Genomic DNA, 22,311 nt, shown 5'->3' with positions numbered 1-22,311 from the left:
TTAAGGGTCTTGACTGAGCACATTTTCTATTATTTTAAACAGAATTCTAATTAATATTTGGTTAATTTAATTATTTATGCTGTAAATACATTCATACACTTCTATTCATGGCTATCTTCCCTTTACATCAGTTCTTGAAAATCACTACAGCCACTACTTTTATAATTGTTTTTATGTCTATAACTAAACAAACACATAAATTACAAAATCTGTAGGAAGCTGATCTTTGTTTAAGGATTCTCCTTATTTTATTTTTTTAATCTTGCTTTTTCAGTTCTCAGGGCAAAGGGTTTGTAGAGTAATGGCTTTACCTTCTGTCTTTCCTTCTAATTTGTTTACAGTTTGGGAGCACCAAAATATAGCAAAAGTTGTAATTTCAAAATAAATTTAAAAAAAATCGTAAAGTAGTTTATATTAGAGATCACTTTAAAAATACAAATTGAACTTGAACAAGCTAAAAAATACAAATGCCAGAGAAAAAATGATGTTCTGAAACATTAAGCATGTCAGTAAAAAGCACTTGTCTCTTTGTTTCTTAGGGTTATAATTCACCCCAAGAATACATTGCAACCCAAGGACCACTGCCAGAAACAAGAAATGATTTTTGGAAAATGGTTCTTCAACAAAAATCTCAAATTATTGTCATGCTCACTCAGTGTAATGAGAAAAGAAGGGTATGTAATGAAATCTTTTACATCTTTCTTGAAAGAAACTACTCAAAAACATTTATTTTCTTCTGGGTGGATTTATTTGCATTGTTTTTCATGAGGAAGCATCATAACCGTAACTTGGCTATGCACTTCATTAAGTTATGGGAAGCATTTCAGGATGATTAAAGGACTGGGGCATCTTTCATTTGAGAAGAAGCTGAGGGAGCTGGAGCTCTTCCCCTCGGGGAAGAAAAGGTTCAGATGGTTCTTGTTGCTGTGTGTAAATACTTGATGGGAAGGAATGGAGATGGGGGAGCCAGGCTCTTCTCAGTGGTGCCTGCTGACAGGACAAGAGACAATGGGCACAAACTAAAGCACATGAAATTCAATTTGAACACAAGAAAATGTTTTTTTACTGCAACGGGTGAGGTGGGGTCAAACACTGTCACAGGTTGCCCAGAGAGGTTGCAGAGCCTCCCTCCTTGGAGATCTTCAAAAGCCACTTGCGTGTGGTCCAGGGCAACCTGCTCTAGGTGCCCTTGCTTGAACAGGGGTTGGACCAGATGGCCTCTGGAGGTACTTTCCTACCTCAGCCACTCTGTGTTTCCGTCCTTTTAAGTTTACATAAAAATAAAATACAAGTATTAGGCTTTATTTTTTCCCTGATATTATAATAGAATAATTTGAAAGATAAGTTCTTTTTTAGCATATTCTTGTTCCCCATGTTTTGTTCCTCTTAGACGTCTTCTATGAAGAAAACAATTTATAAAGAAACTATACATTTTCATTCTTTGTTATGCTAATGCTCCCCTTCAGAAACCACTGTATAACCATATCTGTAGTTACACAGGCGGGAAAAAAAAAAACAAGTTGAAAGCCATTGCAGGAAGCACCTCTTGTTGAAGCCTCAACAAAATAATTCTGTAGGCATTTCACTGCAGTTTTATTTCTGATTGTTTTGTCCTTCTTTTTTTAAACATATGGATATATATGTATTTACATATATTTCTGTTTCAGGTTAAATGTGATCATTACTGGCCTTTTACAGAAGATCCTATTGCATATGGGGATATTACTGTGGAGATGCTGTCTGAGGAGGAGCACACAGATTGGGTTTATAGGAATTTCCGAATTTGCTATGTAAGCAAAACATGTTGCATGGCCTTGCTAATGGGATGGGAGCTATGTTGGTCCAGACTTTTCATTAACTTTTGTCCATTTCTGGCATTCAGTGGAAAGCACCTTAAAAAAATGATTGTGGCCTTACTGTCACTTCACACAAGCAAATGTCTCAACCACAAGATTTTACCTAGGTTTGTCAACTCTGTGAACTTGTCAGAGACTGAAACAACAGTAGTACCATGGTTCTGGACATTTCTGTGGTTCTGGACATTTCTGTGGTGCAGATGGTTACTGACAATGGGCACATATAGTGTTTTTTGTTTTGTTTGTTTGTTTGTTCCTTTAATGTCAGGCATAACCTTATTGCTATAAGCCATTCAAAACTTGAAAATAATGTAGAAATTGAGAATATTATTCAAAGGGGCAATTGTGCAATATTCATAGCAAAGGTTTCATGCATGTCTCAGACAGGATCTTGAGTAAAAGGTGTCCACAAAGATGGTTCTCCACTCCCTCCTGCTGCTGAAATAGTGCATTTTGCTGCTTTCATTTATTAAAGTAGAGGAAATGGAAGAGCCTTCCGGCCTATCACAATCAGACAAGCATCCTGTGCAGCTGCTACAATAAAGCATGTGAAAATGCAGCAAGGAATTGGCATAAAACATGATGGGATCAAATCAGAGGCTGGGCTGTTGGTATCTACTGAAAATAATGATCAGAGTGTAGTTTGCTGTTCAGGTAAACTGTCCTTTCCCAAAACCAGGGCAGCTACTTCAGAGGCTTTTGTACTCATCTCATTTTTAATAACCTTTCCCTAATCACCTGCTGTTGTCTGTGACTGGAGAGGGATTACTAGAATAGGGGTATTTAGTCTGACCCAGAATAGCAAAACTAAAGGCATTGCTTGCTTGCCATGGGCTTTTGTCATGAGACCCTCCCCTCCACACACTTTCAGTCTCAAAGACAACATGTGTTGGATTGAGGATCTTATTTCACCTAGAGGTTTTAGCATTATAAATGCTTTTGTTAATAATGGGTATTTTTTTAAGGAATTTCCTTTGCTGTCTGGAAATGGTGATGTTGGGAGGTGATTTTTTCTTCCGTTTCAGTTACGTTTTTCTTTGAAACTTCAGAAGAAAAATTCTCATGAATCCAGTATTAACTGTTTGCCAACAGTGTTATTCTTTGTCCATGGCAGAAGAAAGAGAGAGGAAATGGAGTAGAAAGAGGAAGAAAGCCTAAACTTGAAAAGTGCAACAGTGCTTGATTTAAAAGGAAAACAAAACGAAAAAACCATTAGGAAAGAGAAGGAAAAAATAGTAATCCCACACAGAAACACGAGTTCATGCCTGATCTCCACTTTCCCCACTTTTTAAATCAAATATCATGTAAATACACATGTAAATGATAAGGTGGCAACCTTTTTGGTGGACTTTACTTTCTTAGGCTGTATTTCGATTTAAAAAAGCAACACAACAATAAAACCTCAGTCTGACTGAGCGTGACTGCACTGTTAAAACTCCTGTGAACATGCTGCCGTTGTGCTTTTCCCATTAGGCTGATGAGGTGCAAGACGTGATGCATTTTAACTACACTGCCTGGCCAGACCACGGTGTCCCCACAACCAATGCTGCCGAAAGCATCCTGCAGTTCGTGCAGATGGTCAGGCAGAAATCAGCAAAGAGCAAAGGCCCCATGATCATACACTGCAGGTAACACTTCAAGGCAAAGGAGAGCTGAAGGAGGTACCTGGTTAGATGGGCTGGGGAACCACTGGGAGGTTCTGGGATTCTGTTCATCTCTTAGGTAAACCAAGGATGGTTTCCCTTGTTTTTAAGGGAAAAGGATTAGTCCCCTGCTTTGATTGTGGCAGGTCTGGGATTTCAGCCTGCACCCACAGGTGCAGCACTTCTGTCCAGAGGTGGGTCAGCTCTGGGGCTGTTACAAACAAATTGCTTTGCACAGCACAGCAGGCAATCCTGGTGTACAGCAGCTTGGAGTTGGCCCCTGCTTTCTCATTTCCATGCCTTTGCAGTATGGGTGGTGTAGTGTGTCCGAGAACATCATCCTCCTTCTCCTCCTCCTCTTCCTCTGATTGCTCAGCTTTCGGAGAATTCAGAATGTGACATGAAGAGTATTATCCTGTGCTAGTAATAATCCCAGTATCCCATGATAACAGTTACATGTGCTTTTTTCCTTTTTTTTTGGAGGGATGTTGTTTATACGCTGACAGATTTATCTCTTGGGCATCATCTGGCCTTCTATTAATGCACTCGCTCCCTGGGCCCCACCAGGAGCAGCTGCCGTGCTAGTGGTGATATCATACCAGATTGCTTCCTGACACAGCTCTCCCCACTGATTTCAAACCTCTTTGTGGCTTCTGGTGCAAGAGCCACTCACGATAGATTTTCAGAGAGACGTAAATAACCAGGTTGCAATGGATGAGGATGTATATGTTATGGTGACATGCTCCAGAAGGAAGTCGAGGCTTGATGAGGTCTGTGTCCGCCAGCCTTGCATCATCCACCTCATAGGCAGCATTTGCATTGCTGCACAATGTGTCAGCACCCTCCAGCATGATCTTTCCTGTTACTGGTCAGCACTCTGTTCCTTGTGACACACTTTGAAGTGCTCCTTTCCAGAAAACAGTCTTGTAGAGTAGTGTCTTCTCAGGTTCCCAGAAATGGCACCTGGTCTTTTACCAGAGTGCAGAACATGGGCATCTGTAAAAGCATCAAGTCATGCAGCCCTTCCCGACAACCTAATAGAGAAATTCATAGGGGATATTGTTTTGTGAGTCCTAGTATCAAGAAGGGTGCTAGGAAGTCAGGGAAGAGATTTGAATGTAGGGCTGTGAAATTAAACTCTTTGTAATACTTAATTGTTCTGGGAAGGAATAGGAGAAAGCATTAGAGAGCTGGAAAACAACCAGCTCCTTTTTTATCTTCTTTTTAATATTCTTTTTAATCAGGATGCTCATACCAGCAGAGAGAGAGTTTTTCAGACAATATTTTAGCGTATACTGTACTTAGACTGCACAGATTAAAAGTAGCAATGTTCTGAAATAAGTGGAAGGGGTGGAGAAAGAATGTATTGATAAACTCCTACAGCAATTGTTCTGAAGCATTAAAGAATGCACAAAACTGACATTTTTACAACTTTTCCACTTGTTATTTATGAATATATCAATTAATGAATCTGTCTAATAAGTAGATCAAAAAATCCATTGTATTCCATTTGATATATTGACATTTTTTAAACAAGTACAAGAAGAAAAAAAAAGACAACAACAACAACAAAAAAACAAACCTGTTGCAACTTTATTGCAAATACTTCCAAGTCTTTTCTGAAAAATACAGCAAAACAGAAGAAACAACTTCTCTTAAGACACATGCTTCTCTCCTTAGTAGTAGAAACTCTGTTGGGACTCTATAAAATTGTACAAAACCTCTGAAACCACACCCGTAATGAAATCAGACTTCAGAGTTACACATGAATTCACAATGCAAAGAAATATTTACATATTAGAAGCTATAAATCAACTCATTATGTGTTTGTTTTTCCAGTTGCTAAGCATCCCTGTACGAAAATGAAGATTTTTCAGCCAAGTGGTTGCCATCTATTTCTGTCATGCTCCCAAGGCAGAATTCCTGGAGCAAAGCCTCCTCTGGATGGTTTGTCCTTTGAGGATGAACACCAGTAGTGCAGTGCCTTTGCAAAGTCTCTAGTTCCTACTACAAATGCCTCCACATAGCAGTCACAGCAGAGCAGGGCTCTCTGCACTTATGGCTGCAGCTCCTGTAGTGTGGGATTTCTCATAACTTTGAAGGGAGCACTGAAAAGTGGGATGAGCAGCCAGTTAAGGGCAGATGAGTGTGTGCATGTGCATGTGAAAGAGATGAAGAGGAGTATATGAAGGTGAAATAATTGCAGAGCCATCCATCCCATACATTCTGCTTAAACAATGCATGAAGGCTTGCATGGCATTATATCCCCCAAATTAACCAACTTGTCTGACCTCAGATTAGCTACATCCGAGATGCAGGACACCTGCTTTTCACACTACCACTGATTTTCCTGTGTCCACACCTGAAAAACCTAAATGTTGTTCTTGTCTGTGTGTTTTGCAGTGCTGGAGTGGGACGAACAGGAACTTTCATAGCCCTGGACCGACTCTTACAGCACATCCGTGACCATGAGTTTGTAGATATATTGGGCCTGGTGTCTGACATGCGGTCCTACAGGATGTCCATGGTGCAGACAGAGGTAGGATGCCCACTCAGTTCACTTCAATGTGGATGTATCATGAGACCTGTCTCATGCTTCTCTGCAGCATGCTTGTGTCCAGTGACTGTTGTTCCCCCGAACACCTGTCAAAACAGCTATGGGTAGAGACATTTAAGTTTTCATCTTCGTTGTAATATTGTCATATTATTAATCTGCTGCATAGGTGATAGTCTGATAATAGATCTTCAATGTCACTGATGTCTTCCAGAGGGGATGGGCTGTTCTCACCTGAGAAATGGACGCGTGAAAATCCATTAGAGGAGATTAGCATTTGAAATTTTCAAACCATTTTGAAAAGTGTTGGACTTGCTGAAGGGATTAATGACTTATGAAGTGATACCAGTATTGGACAGCCATTCACACCTTTGAAAAGGGTATCATATGGTCAAGCATATGAAATAAGTTACATGATGGCAATACAAATACCCAAAGTGGAAGAGACAAAAGAACTCTAAGAGAGTCTGCCAGACACCCGCTCTCCCTGCCCCTGTGTAATACTGGGTATTTCTTTTTCTCTTCTTGAGGAAAATGTCTGAATAGTCTTATCAGAATATTTGTATGGAAAAATATACAGAAACTCTTTTTCCAAAGCAGAAATTTTTATGCATCTGAAATGTTCCTGTGTCCCCTACTAATGATGGAAAGATTTCATGCACATTGTACTCTTCACTGGTTAGACACAGTGCAAACTGGCAACCCCCACATAGCTGGAAGCACCACCAACACTATTAGCAGCCTGAGTCTGGCAGATAATCTGTTGCCAAGGATTGCTTATCCCAGAGCAAAGCAGAGAAGATTTAGCAGGGATGGGAGAGGAAAAGGAAAACCTGCAGGACACCAGCTACTGCCTAGAAATGAATAAGGTCATTCTCAGGCCATTCTGAATCATTCCCACCAACCTGCCACTTTTTGTCACAATCCCCTAAATTAATCCAAAGGCACATCCTTATGTAAACACCAGAAAGCAAATCTTGGTGCTTTATTTCAGCTGCAGCTTCATTACCGCTCCAGAGGTGATATGACTTTTTTCTTTTTAATGTACAAACTCATTGTCTGCCTGGGGCTGATGTCAGGGTCTCAGTTTGGGTGGTTGCTGAGCTTCTGCTGCTACAGGCAGTGGCTTGTGCACCTTCTTTCTGCCTGCTGCTGCCCTTCTTCTCACTGCCAAATGTGCAAACCCACATGTACAAATCATACCTCTTTTATGCACACACACACGCAATGAGAAGGCTTTTCTAATCATCATCTGGATGAAAATGTTCCATGAACAGGTGCTAATATTCAGGATTAGATACCCGGGGCAGGATCAGACCTACATAGCCTGTCCATATTGGGGAGAGCAAGACCTACATCCTAAACTTGGTCAGCAAAGCTTGCTGTAATATATACAGGTGGCGGGGGCAGGGAGGGGGGAATATCCCTTCTCATGGGCATGTATGGGCTGTCTGCAGTGGCCAGCTGTGGCCTGGGGTTTAGTTTTCGGGTTAGTGCAGCAGGGGGGGCCGCAGCCCCGCCAAGCCTTGTGCAGAGGTCAGTAGGCGGCAATGACACCCAGGCACTGGAAGGATCACCTTACAAAACCTGATGGCACGCACACACAGCTCACCTGGGTTCATGTTTCCTCACATGCTGGAAACTTGGCTGTGTCTGACAGAGAAGTTTTTAAAAAATGGCAGAAGCCCAAAAAGGGAGTTAGAGTAGAAAACACTCTGAATGAACACACTGAATTGAAACCAGCCACTCCGAGTTAATGGGAGTGAGGAAATCCAGGCATTTCTGTGGTCCAGGACATGTTTCAAGCTCATCCTGATACCTGCTGGGATCAGCAGACCACTGGGGACAGGGACTGAAATCCAGACTCAGGTTTTGGAGCTTGAAACTGCCTCTGTCTTGGCAGAGTTGTTTTTGCTTGAGAGCTACTCGCTCTCCGTACATGGTCAACATAAGGATTACTGGAGGATTCATCAGGGTTTGCTTTCTCTGCTTGGAATAAACTCAAATGATGACTGAGATTTAAATTTGAAACGCAGTGTTTCTCTGTATGATGATGTAATTCAGAAAAAGCAAACCATAACCAAAATTGAAGATAATCATTCTTTTTGCATGGAAAACCTGTCCACAAATATAATGGTACCTATGATTTACTCAACTTGCTTTCAGAGTCACTTGCACAGTGGGTGATAACTCCCAAAATAATTAAGTGCTCTGTGTGCAAAATCAGATTTTAGCATTTTACTGGTAAAGAAGTCAAGCATTAGGGAATGTGGAGCTCTTCAAAATATTTCAGGTGTATGTGTGGCATGGATGTAATTTGTTGTACATAAAGAATTTGGTTACTTTTCTGGGAATTAATTAATTTTCAGGCAATGTAATTATGCACTTCCTAAAGGCCATATAGAGCCTGCAAGCTGAAGACCTGAGACCATGTAGTGTAAGTTACATCTCTACCATGAAAAGACATCAAGTGCTGGGTTACTGCATGCCACAGGTCCCTGTAGTCAATTGCCCCTCTCTAACTGGTCAGGACCACAGGACCAACATTCCTTGTCCTGCAAAACTGCCACCATGGACTGTGTCAGAGACTGTGACAGTGAAGAGCTTAATTTCAGATTTAAATGGGAAAGATAATTCGCACACACAGCAGTGCCATTGCTCAGGAGGAAGCGTGTGACTTGCACTGTGGCTGTCGTCTGTACATCTGGCATGTGCTTGCACAGCCCCCTCGTAGCACTGATTAATTCACACTGTGCAGTCAAAAGGGGAACTGTGAATGATGGCAACTGTTGTTTCTACACGCAAGTAAGATTTCCAGTAAACCAGGTTATAAATATGGCGTTATAAATATCGGCCATCATTACACACATTGTTAGTAAGTAATTACAATGCTAGGGCAGATTTTGATGCTCAGGTAGATTTTGGTACTTCCACTACTCCTATGTGCAACAGCAAAGGGCTATTATTTGGGGAGCAGACAAGTCACTGTACATTGTGACAGGATGAGGAGGGAGCAACAGAGAAGATGTGCAAACTGTTACTATGACCTATTGAGCTGTTTCACTGTTCAGGCTTTTGTCAGGCTTTCTCAGTTGTGAAAATGCCCATTCATATGTTTCTTTCTTCCAGGAACAATACATTTTTATTCACCAGTGTGTGCAATTGATGTGGCAAAAGAAGAAGCAGCAGTTCTGCATCAGCGATGTCATATATGAGAACGTCAGCAAATCCTAGTTTGGAGTTACAGGTGGTAAGTCAGGCAAGCCTAGCCTTGTGCTATGCTCATGGCTTAGCATCACAGCTGCCTGGTAGCAACCAGTGTCACGGGGGTTTGCTCCTCACACTGCAGGAGCTTTGCTTGGGGTTTGGAGCTTTCTGAGCTTCATCCTCCTCAGAGGTGATTTTGTGAGAAAGTGCAAGCAAAAGTCCTTCAGCCTCTTGCATTAAAAAAGCCTCTGTGCTTCCCATGGCAGTGTAAAGGTTTGTTGGCTTACTTGTTCAAAGAGTAAGAGTGTCATGACATCCTGAGTTACTGTCTAATCTATGCATTCCCACTAGTTGTCCTACCACACTTCGCAAAGTGTAAAGGATTCAGGCAGAGGGAAGTTATTTTTTTGCATCGGTCATTCTCATGTCACTCCCCAGCTGCCAGGCTACCAAGGCCAGCAGAGGGTTTGGGCTGGACTGCTAATACAGCTGGCCTGTCAACAGCTTCTCGAAGAGTGAGATGGTAGCCCAAAAGCTTTGACAAGAACCCCTGGGGAATCAAGGAACAGGAGGCCTCTCAAGCTGGTACCACCATTAGCCACCATCATGCTGATCCAAACAGCCCCAGTTACTGACTAGGTGCGTGCAGCTAGCCCAGTCCCCGGGTCAGCATAAAGCACATCACTGTGAACTACCAGGCCATGGTTTGTTGCCTTCTGTCTACAAAGCTCATGCAAGCAAACACATTTCCTTGCGCAGTGGGGACAAGCTGTGAGGAGGTGAGTCACCAATGCTTGAGCAGCTGAGCTTTAGTTCATTAGGTGGCAGTAATAAGCCAGCCATAACCCTAACATTTGCTTTGAGGTGGAGCAGGAAACTGCACGCTTTTAACATAAACTGGCTTCTCAAGTAGCTGGTGGAAAGCCATGTTATAGGCTCCAACACTAGCCATCTCCACTGGGTTTCTGAGGTGTTGCACACTTCATTCCCCTGCCCATAAAATGAACCATGACTTTGCACATGCCTCACTTTTCCCTATGTCTATATAATTTACTGTCTAAACTGAGTCCCAGAACCTAATTGCTTATATGGGTGAGCTGTTATAAGGATGTCTGGCAGAAATGAATGCTAAGATCCTTATTTATTTCCTTATCTAATGCATTCTGTCTGTGCTGTGCTGTTCCAGGTGAGACCATGAAGCACACCCATCTTCCCTTGCTTCCAATTGTTTTCTTTTGATGGCTCAAACTGCCAGCCATTCTGCCATGAGAGACCACTGCCTTGCAGTATGCGGACAATGAAAGAAGGAAACTTTAACTTTCAGAAGCACTGGGGAGACAAAGCCTTAACGAGCCTGCGGTGTCTTTTGAACTGTTTAATTTCTGGACATTTTTTTTAAATACTGGACCAAATTCAACCGAACAACATGAAGGAAAAGACACTATAATATGTGCATAAAATAGATTGTTCCAGAGCATTTGTTATGTTTGGTACTTTCAGTTATTTTTTTTTCTGTGCAGGTTGGGCTTAAGGTTAAAGTAAGTGCAATATTTTTTTAGTGGTTTAATGAAGAGCTTTCTTCATGTGTCACTGGTCTGTGCTAATGTCCATAGGAGAGCAGGCATTGTTAGTATCTAATAATACCTCATTAGTGAATAGCGAGGCATGAACATACATGAAGAAATCTGGAGATTGTGAAGAGAAAAGGGAGGACGGGGGTGCTGGGTACCTAGATTGGGCTGTTTCCTACAGCCCTGACGTTCTGTGCTTGGGGCCTGGGGAGACACAAGACCTAAGGAATGGATGGACCATCAGAAATCCAAACCACAGAGCCAAAAGCTGAAGCAGGCAGTCAACACCGAGGAACTGTGTCATTTTGGTTTGTGACAGTGCAACTACTAATTAAGCAGAGGGATTGCTCTTTTCACCAAACTTTTCAGTAATGCCATTTATCAGGATGTTTTTTAATCAAGGTGCAGCTGAATTTTAAGCTGGGATATCTTAGACTCCATTACTATAGCATTTAACTGTCTGAGCAGTCTATGGTGCCTATGCCCCTCATTTGTTTATTATTTTTAATAAGTATTAAACCTGTGTAAAAATGTGAAGCTGATTCAGGTTGGGAAAAAAAAAAAAGTGCTTTAATGGATGTAACTATTTCTCCGGGCTCAGAATTCACGGTGTTACACAAACAGTTGTTTTGGCATGTGAAGGGATGGTTATCGTTTTGTTGCTACGAGGCTGCCAAAGTGTCAGCATGGATTCCTGCAGGGACGTCGGGTCAGGGTGAGGGGCTCTTTTCTTTTTTGCTGTCAGTTTCAGTTCTAGTCAGAATAATTAGCTATATATTTTTTTGTCTTTGTATAATTCCGGTACATCATTGTGTATTGTGACATGGATGCTGTCAGAATGGATGTTTGATAGCATTTTGTAGCCTGTTGCTTTGTGTCACCTCATTGGAAGTTAGCAGCAATGGTAAATCAATGTAAACGAAACAAACTTGAACTGAAAGTAAACACACTGGATTGCTTACCTGTGAAGAAGTCACTGTCAGCAAAGCAGCAAGTGCACCCCCATGTACTTCTTTCCATTTATTTTTTTATTTTTTTATTTTTTTTTTACTCCACAGCTTGCTATCACCTGTCAGTGTACCAGGGTGTAGTTAGTTTTAGTTTAGTAGCTCAGCCACTTCCAGGAGCCTGATAACATCCTTCGAATGACATCCAATTTATTCTGATTTTTTCAAAGAATTATTCCTCCAGCTGGTAAATAGGTATATATTCCTTTAATGTCTACTCCATCACAGTAATGGTTGTAATGGAAAACCATTTAAACTGTCCCACATACGCTATGCAAAACTGCGTAGACAACATAACCCTCAAATAAACCAGGTCCTTTTGAAGGGTATTGAAAGAAACAGGACTCTACCACTGATTATTAAATGGGTATGAGATGAATATCCCTCTTACTTCTCTTTCTATGCATCTAATACCACTTTCAGAGTTTCCATTGAGCCCTGTCCTAAAGCAGAGCTGCCATCTCTCTAAACAGGAAGCACAGAGATGGATGCGAATGGGCAGAGAGCCCTGTCTTCAGGGGGGGCAGACTGCTAACAAGAAAGGCTTCATTAATGTTATTTCACAAATGCACCTCAGCTGGAGGGCCTGCCATGTTATTAAGAATGGCAAAGATTTGCCCAGCCTAATTTGAAGAGAAGCCAGCGTTATAAAAGAGCACAGGACAATTCAGACCTTGCCTTCATCTCTTTGTTTGTTTATATTTCACAGTGCCACTGCATGTTTACTTAGAAAATGTGTTCACCCCCTCTAGATAACTTCTAGCAAGGGAAAAAAAAACACCTTACTTTCTCATCTACTGCCTCTCTCCTGCTGTCCCTTGTCCACCGGTTTTACATTTATTATGGATTACAGCCCAGAGAAGCCATGTTGCTTTTAAAACACTGATGCACACACAAAATACCACAGCGTGAGCTGTCTGTAAGAGATCCTTGGCTGACCATACCAGGGTACAAGGTTGCTGCAAAGATGCCAAAAATCACAATGCTGCAAGCTATGCAGCCTGAATAGCCTGGTTTTATGTTTTTGAATGCATGTAAAAAAAAATGCTCCAATTACATGGTAACAGGTGTATATTTTTCCTCTAATAGCTACTTCATCACAGAATCAGTTCTTATCAAAAACAACCAACCAAACCAAACTTCCTTCAGAAAAAAAAAAAAAAAAAATCCTTTCCTTCCCTGTGTATTACTCAGCTCTGCACACATGGATGTGTTGGGATAGCAGTGGAAACCACCTCTCCTGGCATTCGGCAAAACACAAGCAATAGGAGTGTCTGGGAGACAGTGTGGCTCAGAAGCAGCATGCAGAGCCTGTTAGCATGACTCGACATACAGCCACTTGTCCTGGTCAATGAAAGCCAGACCAAAAGAAGTTTGGAGTCATCCTGCATGTTGATGTGGTTTTGAATATCTGTCAAAACAAACCTTTTTTATTTTTTTATAATGAATTTCTTGAATTACGGGAACAGAACAACTCTGCTGATACTATATATGATCTATATCAACAGCTGTTGCATTTATAGCAGCTACAGACTCAAAGGTAGGTTGGGAGGGCTGGGAGCTTTCACTGTTGTGGCAGGCAACAGTGGTGACTAAGCAGTTTCCCTGTTTTCTTTCATCTCCTGTTATTTTAATCTACAAATGTTAGCAAGAAATAGAAGCGCAAACTAATATCCTGATACTGGTTTTTGGTCTGGATGTTGGGGAATAAGTGAAAGGTCAAAGTTGCAACCTAAGCATATAATTACAGGGAGACTAAAGAAAGATACTGAAGAGACAAAAAGAGTTTAAAAGGCACTTATTAGCTAGAAGTTAACATAGCAGCAGTAAAAAAATCAACATGTTTCAAACTAGTTAAACATGGAACACAAAGCATTCTTGCAAAATTCCTCAGGTTTGCACTTCATGTACATAACTCCACTGCTTGTGGCAAAGCTTGGAGGCTGAGCACAGACACATTCTTTCAATGATGCTTGATGTGCCTGACTCACTCCTCACACTGGGCTGCTTGTTTTGTGTTTTAAAAATTGCACAGACTTCACAGGTGAGAAAATGATCATAGACAGATTGGGTTCCTACAAAATGGTGGCTTGGCCAGGAGCATATCCATTCATAATCGTGTCTTTTATTCATGAGATGCAGCTCAGGAAAACAAGTGTAATATACCTGCTGGAACAAGGTATTCAGGCTGTATCTTGGTCATCTGTATGTCCTAAAAAAAACCCTAAAAACTCAAAATGCATTCACTTCCTATTTAAAATAATAATAATAACAACAACAACAATAATTCTGCTTGTTACAAGTTTCTTAATCTACATCATACCAGTTATCATGAGTATGTGTTCCCCAACACTGACAGGGATGCTTTTTATTTCCTAAACACTGGTGAATACACTTAAAGTCACAGGAAGTTCAGTGCATTTCAGAGTACCATATCATTTTGGATGCCAACTTTCACATAAAACATTGATTTCCACAAACAACATTGTGGAAGTCTACACATTTTTTCTGGGCTCCAAGTAACACCAATCTTTCCATAACACAATGCTTTGGGGTAATAAAAGGGTGAAGAAAAATATCACTCATAAATCAAAGTTTGTTTGAGGAAAGCACTGTTTAGCATTTGAATTAATAGAGGGTAAGCAACTTTGTCTGTCCACATGTCAACATTGGTTAGACATGTTCTTTATTAATTAAATGTGAGGTTTCACAGTCTTTTTCTTTCCTCATGCTGTCTCAGGGGAGGAAGCAGACTAAAGGACTGGGAAGAAGTAACTTGCTGATGTTACACAGTATGCGCTTAGAAAGTATAGAACTGCTGAGTGAGCACAGGCTGCTGAAACTCTCTCCCTCCACCCAGTTAAAAAGGCATCCCAGATGACAGCAAAATATGCAGCAGTTCTTACGTTAGCAAATGGGATTCCTCTTTTTTCACATGTTGTCAGGCACTTAAAAAAATATGTATGTTTTGTTTCCTTCTCAAAGGTATTTTTTCACACATTTCATCTTCCTAAAACATTCGTGTTAAAAACAACAAACAAACAAACAACTCACTGCTCAGATCCTAAGGAAAACATTTGGAATGAAACACTGCATTTGACCATTGTTGATCATTCTCATTGAAGACATAGAATTTTGAAGAAAATGTTTTATTTTCATTTGGTTAACCCTAAATCAAATCTCCTTTTGTTTTCTCGTAACTGCCAACAGCTGCAAATCGAAAAGCTGCATAGTGGAGGCACAAAGCTCCCTACAGTGCTTTAAACCATCAAAGAAAACCCAGCAGAAAGGGGAATATGTGCCTTAATGGCACAGTTTTCACAGTCTGTTACACAGAAATCATGCAGTCTAATTTAGTGTAAGATACAACCATGAGCTGTAGTGGTATTACTATAATAGTAATAATAATAAAGCAACAACAACAAAAACTGCAAAAAGTCAAACAAAAAACAGGGGAAAAATATTGTCCTCATCCCTAAACAGATTTCTTGTTAACCTGCTGAGTATCTCCAAAGATGTCTCTGAGCATACTGCCCGCATTCAGATTCAAAAAAAAAAAAGAGAAAAGAAAAAAAAAAACACAGACACACACAATACAACAACAACAAAAAACAGCTGCAAAATTACCTCTTTCCTCTCAGAGATGATAATATGGGTGCTTCTTCCAAGACCTCTGTGTACCAAACTCCAGAATGTCTAGAGTCTCAGATCTGGTGCCCCCTTTGGGCAAAAGCAACTATATGTTGAACGCAAGAATAAACTTGCAGACAATACGAATATTGGCTTCATATTTTGGTAACTAACAAGGACTGAGAGGTACGAATAACCACCACTATGGCTTTTATAGTATCAGATGTACTTTGCATGTGAAAACAGAGTGACCCTAATTTTTAAGTGCAACTTTCAAAGATCTTTTTAAAAGTTTCTTACTCCTATACTTGCAAGTGATGGAAGAACCTTTGTAAGAATAGTTTCAGATTTTCCTTTATATGGTTAGTCAGAGGGCTGTACTGTACAGCGAATGTGCTTCAAGCTAGGTATGGACACTGGTATATATGGACACTAGGTATATACATAAGGTGCAGAAACAATTTTAAACTTGGCCAAGAGAATAGTTCCTATCTTTTGAGGACTGGCCTTGAGTTTTAATAATAGGACAGGCATCGAGACAGACAATTTTCTCCCCTAAAGCTATGTGTATAGGTTGAATGGTTGTAGTCATGCATGTTGGCTAGTTCAAATGTCTCCTGCAGGAAGAATGCAATTGGGAATTGCCATTTCTTTAACTGGGTAAAAAAAAAAAAAAAAAAAAAAAAAAATCAAATTCTTGGCAATTGCTATGGTGTTTGGAATCTTCAGTTTGGCAATCTTCACTTTCTGACCCATTTCTGGGTAAAGACCACATTTCAATGAGAGGCGTAGCACCGATGTACTTTCAACAGGTGTAAAGAATATATGTAGAATGTAATACTATAGACAGACACATAACCAACACACAACAATATTTGCAAGGACATTTACAATAAATGGCACTAAACACCTTTATTAAGATTTTAATTTCTTTTATGAAAAAATGAATAGGATTCTTTTTTTCCTTCTATGAAGAAGAGCAAACTAATGGCAAAAATCAAGAACGCTTTCTTATTTCAATACCATCTTTGTAGCCATAAAGATACAACTATTTGACAAACAAGAAATACTGTTTATTGCAGACTAAGCTGATTCATGTGAAAAAGGCACTATGTAACTTAATCAAACCAGATGATTAAATTTGTCTAAATTAAGTGATATTATATATTATATATAATACATATATTATATATAAAATCACAAAACCATGTGAAGTAACAGAATATTTTTGTGAAAAAAAAAAATCATTGCATCTTCAAAAATAATATTTGCTGAAAAGATGTTTTCTTTTCTCCCACTTTTGCCTCCAGGAATCCAATTTTCCAAAACATTAAATTTATAATGGAACAATAGCTTTTTACATATGGAAAACTGACATCTGGGATCAACACACAAAGTCTAGATTAAACACTGTTCTTTTAACAGGTTAAGTTACAAACAACAAATGCAAGTATATTAAAAAAAAAAAAAAAAAAGTAATTCAAATTGTTTCATGGCTACCAACAGCAGATCTGACCCCCTCTTTGAGCTGAATTGTATTACTATTTTCTGTTCATTCCTTCTTGTGCAATATTATGGTTCATTATGAGTGAAGTATAGATAAAATCAAAGTACAGAGTATTATTTTGCTATAAACACCCTCATTAGTAATAAAACATCTTGGGAGTGATGCAAGAAAGATTCAGTCTATGCTGGGCTGCTGTTCATTCCCTAAACGTTTCCTCTTCAATTGCTGGCAACAACGACTTAACTAAACATCCTGCAGCTGAATGCATGACAAGAAAGACTGAGCCAAAAAGAGTTGCAAAGCTGGCAATGGAATTCAGAATTGTATTATTACTGAAGGGTTCATATGCTTTTTATTGCTATCTCAGCTTTCCTAGGATGGATCAAAAACAAAGCCACATTCCAGTGTATCTGTCATGGAATGGTTAAAGCCAAGGCCCATCTTTGGGTGTAAGTGACTCAAATCCTAATAGTTTCACCTGTCAGGAACTTCCGTTGGATTTCTCAGCTGTTAATTTTTAATGTTGGGAAGCCAGCAGCAGGTTCTTCTGGGGAGACTACTGTAAGTTTTCTCTATGGTGGCTAGTTAGGATTACACTGTATTAAGACATTCCCCTTCACTGCTTCCTAAAGCAAAGCTGGATGGTATAATGCTATGGACAATGGAATTAAAGAAAAGAGGAAAGACTTTTAGTGACTGCTTCCTTCATCAAAGGACTCCACACCTGAATCTGAGGCAGCTGCACTGATTTTTTCTTGTCTTCTTCTCATAATTTCTTGCAGTTCTGAACTACCACTGTTAGCCTGTAAACAAATGAAAAAAGAAAATCGGTTAATTTGAGTTTTTACACAGCATGAGGTTCCACTTACAGGATTTTATTAATGTTTGAACAAGTTAAACACACCTTGCAGCTCTAAAACAAAAACGCACTACGAATCCGGTTAAATAACGTTGGGAATATGAAAGGATTTACACTATTCTTTAATGTGGACCAGAAAAGAGCCTGAAGACTGTTAAAAGTGCCAGCTTGACTTTTAACACTGCTGAGCATTTTTACTTCTCATGCGAGCACCCATATGTCGGATATTTAAGCGGTGAAATATAGCATCAGTAAATACAAAGTTAAAGTCCAACAAATTTGCTAGGATTCCACCCTTGAGTACTTAAAAATCAGGACAATCATATTTAGAAATTAAAGCACATAAACTCATGGGGTTTTAGATTTATGTCAACAAAAAATTCATGCACGCACATGGGTTTGCACAGCCATGGCCTAAGTAAGGATTCGAATACTTAATCTAAGTAACCCAAATTACACAATGCTCCATCATGGATTTGCTGTTAAGAGATGCACAGTCTTCAAACTCAGAACAGAGCAATAAGAACTGAATCGTATTAGTGTATTAGCAACAGTATTACCTGAGAACAATACTGTGGCTTTAATTCACATTTAGAGTGAAATAAAAAAGAAAAAGATTCTTCTGAGCTACTGGCAAACAGATTTCTTTGGCAATGTAAATGAAGTTATTAACAATGCTAGGACACATCCACTAGAGCAGAACTTTCCAAAGCACGCATGACTTTGAATAAGGCGAGAAGATTATAAAGCAAGATCCATAACAGCTAGTGTTATTTGCCTGTAACATGACCTTCCAAGCTTCAAAGCTAGGTTCCAAAATATCCTCTCAATAAGGAAGCAGAAACTGGTTTTGAAATATGTAAAACAAATTTCAGAACAGTTATGGGGAAAAAATCCTTCCATTGATTCTTCAGCTTCTTCAAAATCCTCCATTTCTTAAAATTTATCTCATGACATAAAGTTTAATTTAGATTAATCCTGTTAGATCCATTACAATGCATTATCTGAAACTATTACCTGGCAGACAGGTTGAGCATCTACAGGGAGAGGGGCTTGTCCTAGCTAAATTACTATTGCTCTCTCCCCTTCTCCCTGGGTGGAAGGACAAAGCAAAGGGCATATAACTGACTCCTTGAAGGTGAGAGGGCACTGTATTTGTCTTAATTCATCTTGTTCTTGCCCATTTGGTTTCAGATACAGAGCAGTAGTCACCCATTACTGAAATCATGCATAAAAATGTTAGCAAATACCTGGCAACGTGCTTTATCAAAGGTCATAAAGAAATATATTTTCTGCGAAGGACTGAGCAGCCAAGGCTGAAACAGTTTACCTTCCTGATACCATCAGTAACAGCATGACTGATGGGCTTGAAATACTGCTCAACTAAACAAACTGCAGTATATCATGTGGCCCAACACAACAGGCACATCCTGCTGAGACAAGGTATAACATAGCTAAGTAGCCTAGGGCTGTTTTGGAGAATACAGTTTTTGGAACAGACTGCTAGACCTTGGCTTCTGATCTACCCAACTTAGTCCCTAACCAGATCATGAGGTATCAGTAAGCCCCATCATTCAATCCCACTTCTACCTCTGTGTTTTTCCTTTTACCTAGGTGCCCAAGAGAATAAGCTCTATTTCCAGGCAATTTGATACACATACTAGATAAACTATTTTGAAGTGTGGCCATGCTTTCCACTGATGGAATAGGAAAATAACAGTAATGTAGACCTGAACTTTTTGTCATGTCTAGAGATGACAAAGGTGGTGTTCAGGATATTCTATCTCTATGCTTACCTTCTGATTAATGTTTTTCAACACCAGAACTTGAAATGCTTAACAAAGGTTGAGGAAATGCACACAAAAAAATCATATCAACTTTACAATGAAAAAGTAAATCCATACAGCTGACTAGCCAAGTTGCTAAAATGCCTTATATGTTGCATAAAAAGTGAACTGAAACTCTCTGGAGCAACCTCAGCTCCTCAGAGGGGTAATCTGATCAGTACAACGTGTGGTGCATCCTAGCTTTCATCTTCCTGAGATGCTGCTGCTACCACCACCATATCTTCTGACAGGAAATAAGTGTTTGTCCCTGGCTATGGCCAGCTCTCTGCTGTCTGACATGCTGTTCTTGCATAGAGTTTTCTTTCTGCTTTTGCTTGGCCAGGCCTAGAAAGCTATTAAACGCCAAATAGCTTCCCCATATTCACAGTCTGTTCCTTGGTCATGTTTATACAGGTACAACACAAAGCTTCCTTTGATGTTTTATACTCTGTTTTGATTCAGGATTGAATGGAGTTACCATGAAAATAACGTTGTTTTTTTTTTTTAAAAAAAAAAAAAGAAGTAATGGTACCTATTCATTTTTTTTTTTTCCTCAAAAAGGTAAAATTACTAAATTCCAGTCATGATTAGAACTGGAATTCCAATTTTAAAATACTAAATTCTTCTGCCTGAGGCAGAAGAATATAAAAAATAATATGATTAACAAATAAAAAAAAATGCAGCTGCATAAAGGTGAAGACCTGTTTATCAGTATTGGGGAATGCAGACCCAAATCCGAGAGGCAGGGATTGTATGAATTGAGATGGTATGAATCGAGAAGCGTTTGTGGAAGATCCTAGGCAGAAATAACAAGCAAAGACAAGGCAGGAGGTTCTGTAACACTAGACAATGCATGGGTTTGTTCTGACTCCAGCTGTTACTGTTATTTATACTTAGCACCTAGGTCATTTACAGAAATATGATTACAGTAGCACAAGTACTACTGAAAGGATGTCAGAGCTACAAAACTTCATGAAAAGTTGTCACTTCTAGGACAAGTTGTCACTTGTAGGACAATTGCTTTGGTCAAGCCCATAACCTAGTAACCACTTATAAAAAGCATTCAGTTATGCTTGATTGTACAACAGGTACAACAGGTATGCGTGCACTTAAATACTTCTGTAATTAGAAACATTTCTAGTTTGAGCAGTAAAACACAACCTTATTTGGAAGACACAAGCTCATGTATGCTGTGTAACATAGACATTTTGGCTATGACTGATGGTACTCATTCCTAAAGATTCTCTTAAACATGGATAGCCTTTGTGAAACCTGTGACATGAAATACTGCATAGACAAAAAGGAAGATGTGTGTTCATGTTCTGTGCAATGCCGCACACAAGCTAAAGCAATCAGGAATTGCTTCAGTTCTGAATTCATCAGTTAAACCTCAAACAGTTGAAACACAAGTAAGGATTTGCGCTACATGTTCACTAACAAAATCCAACAACCTTGCTTAACTCTCAGGAACTGTTTATTAACACGTGTAGAGCATTTATTAGACATGTTTCAACTCCTCAGTTTCCTGCAAAGTAAGCCTATTTGGGGCAAGCAGAGAAACAGCACAGAGGAAAAAAAGGATAGACCTCTACAGTCCTGTGGATCTCTGGTTTTCAACTTGACTTCCACCGGAAAGGTGAGGAGTGCTTTCTTAGATATGGGAGCTGAAACCCACATACACGCCTAGCATAATCATGAAGTTAGCTTTACACCCTACTAGGACATCCGTCAGGTCCTCTGGCCGGGCACAGAGTTCTTAAAAGGAAATGCTCTTTCAGGTGCCATGTTAAAGCTCGTATTTCTTTTATCTCCTCCAACAAGTCAGCATCTCTGACGTACATAGATTACCTTTCTCTTTTAATGACATTCTGAAACACGTTTGTAAGAATCATTCTGTTTAAGAAAAATGAAAATAATCCCTAGTTTAAAGTTTTAAACCATAACATATTTACTTGTGATGATATGGGTATAAAATTGTTTTAAAGCTATTTTAATAAGCAATTTCTTGTTTTTACTTCCATCTCAGTAAACAAGGCCTTCTTTATGGAACTGAATATTGCTGACATTCCAGAAAAGTTTAAGAATACACATATATCTTCACTAGGAAGTGATGGATTGCATTGGACTGTAGTGACATACTCTTAAGAGTAAAAGTGAAAAATTTCTCTACTCCTCTCACAGGAAAAAAGGGTTTGAAGAAAAGGAATAACGCAAGTTTAACAGTGTTAGAAAGCAATTCTCTCTATTCTACACTAATCAGTAAATCATAAGATATGCATAATTTTAAATGTATTTTTAAAAATAGGCCTGGCAGTTAAATCTTCAAATCAACCAAGTTAGTCCTAGTTTTGTGAGGGAATAAAGGGATATTTTAATATTTTTTTCATGATTTTCTTTTAAACAGAATGTGAAGATTATAGCTTCTTTGTGGGCTAGTCTCAACTCTAGATATTATCTAGTCCATTTCTCCATTTACCATAGCAAGATTAAAATAAAAAATACTAGTATTTTCCTGATTTTGAATTGATAAGCTTTCTCCCTAGCACAACTATCCAAGATTTTAAGGAGTGTAAGGAACAGTACCACTGCAATTAAAGAAAACTGTTGCAGAACAATGAATACAGAAGCACCATGTATTTATCTATGGCTCA

At 39.4% G+C, this 22,311-nt stretch overlaps 2 protein-coding genes across 13 annotated transcripts in view; one reads left to right on the top strand and one right to left on the bottom strand.

The window, feature by feature from the left end:
* The window catches only part of PTPRO (protein tyrosine phosphatase receptor type O), a 202,860-nt gene extending 191,068 nt beyond the window's left edge, over window positions 1-11,792 (top strand). For all 6 annotated transcript variants that reach the window (XM_068659915.1, XM_068659884.1, XM_068659875.1 and 3 more), the window contains 6 exons: window positions 540-674; window positions 1,668-1,790; window positions 3,330-3,484; window positions 5,903-6,038; window positions 9,183-9,303; window positions 10,447-11,792. In XM_068659915.1, coding sequence (XP_068516016.1) covers window positions 540-674; window positions 1,668-1,790; window positions 3,330-3,484; window positions 5,903-6,038; window positions 9,183-9,287 — 654 coding nt within the window. In that variant the 3' untranslated portion in view covers window positions 9,288-9,303; window positions 10,447-11,792. The remainder of the gene's footprint in view (window positions 1-539; window positions 675-1,667; window positions 1,791-3,329; window positions 3,485-5,902; window positions 6,039-9,182; window positions 9,304-10,446) is intronic.
* A 4,562-nt stretch (window positions 11,793-16,354) lies between these two features.
* EPS8 (EGFR pathway substrate 8, signaling adaptor) overlaps window positions 16,355-22,311 on the bottom strand; it is a 133,552-nt gene continuing 127,595 nt past the window's right edge. For all 7 annotated transcript variants that reach the window (XM_068659975.1, XM_068659935.1, XM_068659985.1 and 4 more), the window contains one exon: window positions 16,355-17,778. In XM_068659975.1, coding sequence (XP_068516076.1) covers window positions 17,665-17,778 — 114 coding nt within the window. In that variant the 3' untranslated portion in view covers window positions 16,355-17,664. The remainder of the gene's footprint in view (window positions 17,779-22,311) is intronic.

This window comes from Anas acuta, chromosome 1, assembly GCF_963932015.1.
Source record: "Anas acuta chromosome 1, bAnaAcu1.1, whole genome shotgun sequence".
NCBI classification, from domain to species: Eukaryota; Metazoa; Chordata; class Aves; order Anseriformes; family Anatidae; genus Anas; species Anas acuta.
Note: the sequence above shows the minus strand (reverse complement) of the source record. Positions and strands in the feature narration are given on the sequence as shown.